We start from the raw sequence: 7,500 nt of genomic DNA on the forward strand, positions 1-7,500 counted from the left end.
TATCACGTTACCTGTCAAGTGGAAACTAACTTTGTCCAATCTGTGAAGTTGATTTACGGCAGCTCTTAATCGGAGCCTTCCCGGGCTTCATACTTGGAGGGGGTGGGGAGGGAGGGAGGAGGGGAGGGGCTTGGGGGATGGGGGGAGAGGGGAGGGGGGAGGAAGGGAGGGGAGGGGGGTTGGGGGATGGGAGGAGAGGGGAAGGGGGAGGGAGGGAGGGAAAGGGGTTGGAGGAGGGGGGGAGAAGGGAGGGGAGAGGGGGAGGAGGAGGACGAAGGGGGGAAGATTGGAGGAGGAGTGGGAGTTGGGAGGTGGAAGGTTTGTAAGGGGGCTGGGAAGATTGGAGGGAGAGGGTGTGGGGGAGGGAGGAAGAGGAAGGAAGGAGTGAGAGGTTGGGAGAGGGGGGAGGGGGAAGGTTGGAGGGAGTGAGAGGTAGGGGGAGGGGTGGGAGAGGGAGAGGGGGAAGGTTGGAGGGAGGGAGAGGTTATAGGAGGGGTGGAAGAGGGAGGGAGGAAGAGGTTGGAGGAGGAGGTGAAAGGCTGGTGGGGGTTAGTAGAGTGAGGGGGGGAGGAGGTTGGAGGAGGGGGGGAGGGGGAGGGTGAAGGTGGTTGGAGGAGATGCAGGGGGAGAAGAGGGATATGAGTGAAGGGGGAGTGGGAGGTTGTAGAGGGGAGAAAAAGGGAAATGGTAGGAGGACAAGGTTGATAAGCAAGAAAGGGAGGAGGGTAGAGGGAGAAAGGGGAAAGAAGGAGAGGGCAGAGAGGGGGAAGGGAGAAAGGGGGAAAGAGGGAGAGGGGGAGAGAAGGGAAGAAGGAGAATGGGGAAAGAGGGAAAGGAAGAAAAGAGAAAAGAGGGAGAGGGGGAAAGGGAAAAAGGAGAAAGAGGGAGAGGGGAGGAGAGCGCGGGGACAGGGGTATAGCGGGAGAGATAAATGTGAAATTGACGGAGCGACAAGAGTGCTAATGGAATGGGGGAGGAGGGAGAAGGAGAGGGAAAGAAGGAGCGAAATGGAGAGAAAGGGTGAAAGATCGGTGGGGGAGGGAGGGGAGAGGGTGAGGGGCTGGTCAGAGGAAGGGCGAAGGCGGTTGGAGGAGGGGGAGAAGGGGAGGGGTGGGGGAAGGGGGGAAGGAAGTTGGAGGAGGGGTAGAGAGGCTGTGGGGGTGGAAGGATGGAGGGGGAGGGGGACTAAGGGTTGGAGGAGGGGCTTAGGGAAGGAGTGGGGAGGGGGGAAGGGCTGGGGAGGTGGGTAGGAGGGGGGAGAGGTGGGTAGAAAGGAGTGCAAAGGGTGGGGGAGAAAGGGGGAGGAGAGTGGGCAGGGGGGGATGATGGAGGGGTAGGAGGGAGGGAGCCGGGGAATGTTGCGAATGGCAAATGTTGCAAAAGCATTCCTTTTTTTGCCTTGCGAATCCAGTTTCGCACCAACGGGAAATATTTTGATGCATTTATATTGTATTGTGTATAGTTGCATATTTTAGTGATATTTTATTGTTATCGGTAATGATGGTGATAATAATTATGAGGATACTACTACTTCTGCTACTGCTATTACTACTTTCACTACTGCTACTACTACTATTACTACTACTACTACTACTACTACTACTACTACTACTACTACTACTACTACTACTACTACTACTAATACTGATGATGATGGTGACGATGAAGATGCGGCTATCACTACTACTGGGCAACAAATGAAATTATAAAGTTAATGATGATAATAATGATAAAAAGATCAACAAAATAATAACAATGACAAGAAGGATTATGATAATGATAATAATACTAATAAAGGAATAATAATAACAATGGTAACAACGATAATAATGATAAAAAGACCATCAAAATAATAACAATGGCAAGAAGGATTATGATAATGATAATATTACCAATAAAGGAATAATAATAGCAATGGTAACAACAATAATAACAAACACAATATCAATAATTGCAATAACGACATATGTGGTGATAAGTCCCGCTATGAGTGCTGTGAATATACAGTAAGGTAATTCTGTCTCTTGTTTAGCGGCTGTTTATTGTCAACCAATATACTTCTGGTACGGATTACATAGACGTATGTTAATTTTTTTCGTCAACAGAAACATTGCTATTGGTGTTTATGATCTTTTATTCTCAGTGTTATAGTTGTGTTAACTGTGATATTTTTTGCTACCTTTTTTACATTTGCTTCTCTGAATAACATTATTATGCCATTTTTTATGTCTTGGTAGTTGCTATTCGGTATTATGTCTTTCTCTAATCGTTATTGTTGTTGCTGTTATTACTGTCATCGCCACTGTTGTTGATTACTGTTGACTGTTGCAATGTCAACGGAAGGGCCGTGCAGGTCATTCGTGGCGGCGCTGTGTGAACGATTACCCTCCCTCCTTCCCTCCCCTCCTCTGCCTCCTCCTCTCTTCCCTCTCTCCCTCCTTCTTTCTTCCCTCTCTCACTCCTTCCCTCCCTCCTCTCTTCCTTCTCTCACTCCCTTCCCTCCCTCCTCTCTTCCTTCTCTCACTCCCTTCCCTCCCTCCTCTCTTCCCTCCCTTCCTCCTCTTTTCCCTCTCTCCCTTCACTCCCTCCCTCTTCCCTCTCTCCCTTCCCTTCCCCCGTTTATCCCCTCACCCTCATCTCCTGCATCCTTCCCCTTTCCCCTCCCACCTCTCCCTGCCCCCCCCCCCCCCTCCAGCACCCTGCAGGTACCGGAAGTCGCTGTCCGTTAGAGCCTGGCTTCCTCGTCGCGGCAAATGCTGACAAAGAGGGGGGGGTGAGGGGGAGGTGAAGGGGAGGAGAAGGAGGTGGAGGGGGAGGGAGGGAAGGGGAGATGTAGGGGAAAAGAGGGAGATGTAAGAGGATTAGATGAAAGGGGAGGGAGAGGGGGGAGAGGAGAGGAAGGGAGAAGAAGGAGGTGGAAGGGGAGGAAGGGAAGAAGAAGGAGCTGGAGGAGGAGAGAGGGAGGGGGAGATAAAGAAGAGAAGAAGGAGGTGGAGGGGGAGATGAAGGGGAAAAGAGGGAGATATAAGAAGACTGGGTGAAGGGGGAGGGAGAGGGAGTTAGAGGGGGAGATGAAGAGGAGTGGGAAATGAAAGTGGGAAGGGGGAAGGGAAATGAGAGGGGGTAGAGGGGAAGATGAAAAGGAAAAAAGGGGGAAGAGGGTATGAGGAACAAAGGGTAAAGGGAGAGATGAAGGCGAGAAAAGGGACATGAAATGGGTGGAGGAGAGAAAAGGGGAGATGGTGGGAGGACAAGGTTGATAAGGAAGAAAGGGAGAAGAGGTAGAGGGGGAAAGGGAGAAAGGGGGAAAGAAGGAGAGGGGAGAAAGAGGGAAAGGGAGAAAGGAGAAAGGAGAGGGGAGAGAGAGGGACAGGGAGAAAGGAGAGAGAGAGGGACAGGAAGAAAGGGGAGAGAGAGGGACAGGGAGAAAGGGACAGGGGATAACGGGAGAAACAAACGAGAAATAGACGGAGCGACAAGAGTGCTAATGGAATGGAGGAAGAGGGAGAAGGAGAGGGAAGAAGGAGCGAAATGGGGAGAAAAGGGAAAGAAAAGTGATGGAAAAGGAAGAAGAAGAATAAAAACGAGAGCTGAGATAACCGAATGAAAGGAGAAATAGAGGGAGGTACGAGGGTCAAAGAGAGGAAGGGAGACCGAATAAAAAGAATGAATTGGAAGAGTTAGGAAAACACGAACTATAAAGGGAATTTTTTTTATCAAAAGGTAACGTAAACATACACAACAGACAAAGAACAAACAAATACAAAACATCGAATAAAAAAATAGCCGAATAGAAAAACGTAAAGAGAAAGAGAGAGAGAGAGAGAGAGAGAGAGAGAGAGAGAGAGAGAGAGAGAGAGAGAGAGAGAGAGAGAGAGAGAGAGAGAGAGAGAGAGAGAGAGAGAGAGAGAGGGAGAGAGAGAGAGAGAGAGAAAGAGAGAGAGAGAGAAAGAGAAAGAGTGGGAGAGAGACAGAGACAGGGAGAGTCGGAGAGAGAGAGAGAGAGAGAGAGAGAGAGGGAGAGAGAGAATGGCAGAAAGAGAGAGATAGTGGGAGAGAGAGAGAGAGAGAGAGAGAGAGAGAGAGAGAGAGAGAGAGAGAGAGAGAGAGAGAGAGAGAGAGAGAGAGAGAGAGAGAGAGAGAGAGAGAGAGAGAAAGAAAGAGAGAGAGAATAACAGTTACAGCAAAAAAATGACGAAGGCAAGAAATCCACACACATCCGGCAACAACAGATAGGATCGCATGTAAAAATATAAAAACAAAACAATTCATACGGTTTCGTTGTGGACCGAAAATGTGTGGAGGAGAATGTGGAGGAAAATCAGGAGGTGGAGGAAAATTAAGAGGTGGAGCGAAATTAAGAGGTGGAGCGAAATTAAGAGGTGGAGGAAAATTATGAGGTGGAGGAAAATCAAGTGGAGGAAAATCAGGAGGTGGAGGAAAATAAAGAGGTGGAGGAAAATTATGAGGTGGAAGAAGAATGAGGAGGTGGAAGCGAATGAGGAATAAAATGAGGTGGAAGCGAATGAGGAGTAAAATGAGGAGGTGGAAGCGAATGAGGAGTAAAATGAGGAGGTGGAAGGGAATGAGTACGTGGAAGCGATGAGAAAATGGAAGAGAATGAGGAGTTTGAAGAAAAAGGAAGAGTCGGAATAAAATAAGAATGCGTAAGAAAAAAAAGGGAAGTAAAACACAATTAGAATAAAAATAGTTCTGTAACTCTGACCTTTTAAAATAATCTCTTTAAAGCAGCCTCTATTTAGAATTCCGAAACAAAGAGAGTGTCGGAGATCACTCAAATATTTATATATTTTTTTCTCTCTCAACAACATCAATGGAAATAAACCCGTGCAAGCTGCTTCAGTTTATACCACAATAACCTAATACGAATAATAACAAATACAGCGCCGTTTCTTTCACTTGTATAATCACTTTTACTTTCTCCTCTGCTGCTCGGCTTATAACCTTAGGAGAATGAGAAAGAGTGGGAGAGAAAGAGGGAGTGGAAGGGGATGATGATGGTGATATGGATGGTGATGGTGATGGTGATGGTGATGGTGATGGTGATGGTGATGATGATGAGGATGATGGGGAGGAGGAGGAGGAGGAGGAGGTGGTGGTGGTGGTAGAGGAGGAGTTAGAGAGAGAGGAGGAGGAGGAGGAAGAGAAGGAGGAACAGGAGGAAGAGGATCATGATGGGGAGGAGGAGGAGGAGGAGGAGGAGGATGGGGAAGATGAGGAGGAGGAGGATGAGGAGGAGGAGGTGGTGGTGGTGTTGGAGGAGGAGGTAGAGAAAGAGGAGGACGAGGAAGAAGAAGGAGGAACAGGAGAGGAGGGAGGAGGAAGAGAAGCAGAAGGACAAGGAGGAAGAAGAGAAAGAGAAAGTAAAAAAAAATGAAAGAGAAGGAGAATAAAGGATAGAAAGAGATAGAACAGAAATAAAACAACGAACAGAAGCTAGAAAAAAAGAAATTGAGAAAAAAAAAGATAAAAGAAAGGAATATGAAAGGAATACCAGAAGGGAAACGCGATGAAAGAGGAGAGGGGAAAGGGAGGAGAGAAGCAAGACTCGAGTTCGCGTCGGAACAACTCACCTTTCGAGAAGCGAGCGAAAGATAAGACGATATGATAGCGGCGGCGTCTGTCTGTGCTTATTATGTCAGGGCGTGATTAACTCAAGGGAAGGAGGGGGGGGAGGGAAGGAGGGAGGGAGAGGGGGGGGAAGGAGGGAGGGAGGGAGGGAAGGAGGGAGAGGGGAAGGAGGGAGGGAGGGAGAGGGAGGGAGGGAGGGAGGAGGGAGAGGAGAAGGAAGGAGGGAGGGAGAGAGGGGAAGGAGGGATGGAGGAGAGAGGGAGAGGGGGAGGGATGGAAAGAGGGAGAGAGGAGAGGGAAGGAGAGAGGGAAAGGGAGAGGGGAAGGAGGGGAGGGAGGGAGAGACGGGGAGAGGGGGAGGGATGGAAAGAGGAGAGGGAGAGAAGAGGAGAAGGAGGGAGGGAAAGGGAGAGGGGAAGGAGGGAGGGAGAGAGGGAGAGGGGTTGGAGGAGGGAGGGAAAGGGAGAGGGAAGGAGGGATGGAGAGGGAGAGGGAAGGAAGGAGAGAGGGAGAGAGGGAGAGGGGAGGAGGGACGGAGAGGGAAAGGGGAAGGAAGGAGGGAAGGAGAGAGGGAAAGGGAGAGGGGAAGGAGGGAGGGAGAGAGGGGAAGGAGGGAGGGAGGGGGGAGGGAGGGAGGGAGGGAGAGAGGGAGAGGGGAAGGAGGGATGGAGGGGAGGGAATGGGAGAGGGGAAGGAGGGGGGAGAGGGGAGGGAGGGAGGGAGAGAGGGAGAGGAAAGGAGGGAGGGGCGAGGGAGAGGAGAGAGAGAAAGAGAGAGAAAGGAGGGGAAGGAGGGAGGGAGAGGGGAAGGAGGGAAAATAGAAGAAAGAGAGAAGAAGGAAAAGGACGAAGCGATAAAGAAAAGGGGAGGAAATAATGAAGATAGGGAGGGAAATAGAACAGATAGTAAGGAGGATTTCTATAATGATAAAAAACGAAACAATGAAAGAGGTCAAGAATAGGGGAAATGGGAAACAAGAAGAGGATGAGGAGAAAATTGGAAGGGAAGAAGTGACATGATTGGGGAAAACAGGGAAGAAGGAATTGATACTTATATGAGAAAATAAGCGATGAAGAAAACATAAGAAGTATAAAGAAAACTGCAATACAAAAATACACAAGGAATAGAATAATGCAAAAGATAATAGTAATAATAAAAAGAAACAAGAATAAGTATGTCTGTCTGTCTGTAGATCTAATATAAAAATACATAAGGAATCAAATTATGTAAATGACAATAGTAATAAAGAAAAACCAAATAAAGATAGATAGATAGATAGACGAAGCAGAGGCGCCTCACCACACCCGTTCCTTTCTCCCTCAGGAGGTCGAAGTGACCCGGGCGGTCCGCGAGGCCCTGGGCGGCGGCAACCTGCTCACTCCCTCAGACAACGCGATGCACCTCTTGGGCGTGCGGGTGGAGGAGCTTCGACACGGGCGCTACGTCTCACGCCCGCCGCCCAAGCTGGCCAAGAACCCGCCCCTTCTCGTGGTCTACAGCAGCGACCCCAAGCTCCTCGACCTGGCCGCCGTCGGGACGCCCACGCTCAACCTGACCGTGAACGAGGTGCAGGCCGCCTACGGGAAGGCCGCCCACGGAAGGAACGCCCACCATCATTACACCCATCACCGCTATGCCCGTGAGGCCCAGCAACATGCCCAAAAACGTGAGTAACATTTTTTTTCTTTCGCAAGATTCATAAATCATGATAAGACCACGACAGGTAAATTTGCAAAGGGAACTGCGGTCTGATTCAATTAATTCGGCCAGTCAGGGCAGGCTCACTTGAACAAGTGAACCCGGTGCGATCCGCATCTCTGTCGGCTTAGTTGATGATGCGTGTCGAAGGGATGCGCCGGGGGTGCAAATTGCAACAGAGTAAAACACACACACACACACGGACATGCA

At 49.5% G+C, this 7,500-nt stretch overlaps 1 protein-coding gene across 3 annotated transcripts in view; it reads left to right on the forward strand.

Annotated features, from left to right (window-relative positions):
- Nucleotides 1-7,500, forward strand: part of LOC113809737 (uncharacterized) — a 244,626-nt gene that overhangs the window by 194,353 nt on the left and 42,773 nt on the right. For all 3 annotated transcript variants that reach the window (XM_070134404.1, XM_070134406.1, XM_070134405.1), the window contains exon 3: nt 6,916-7,258. In XM_070134404.1, the coding sequence (XP_069990505.1) occupies nt 6,916-7,258 (343 nt within the window). The remainder of the gene's footprint in view (nt 1-6,915; nt 7,259-7,500) is intronic.

This window comes from Penaeus vannamei, chromosome 19 (assembly GCF_042767895.1).
Source record: "Penaeus vannamei isolate JL-2024 chromosome 19, ASM4276789v1, whole genome shotgun sequence".
Lineage (NCBI taxonomy): Eukaryota > Metazoa > Arthropoda > Malacostraca > Decapoda > Penaeidae > Penaeus > Penaeus vannamei.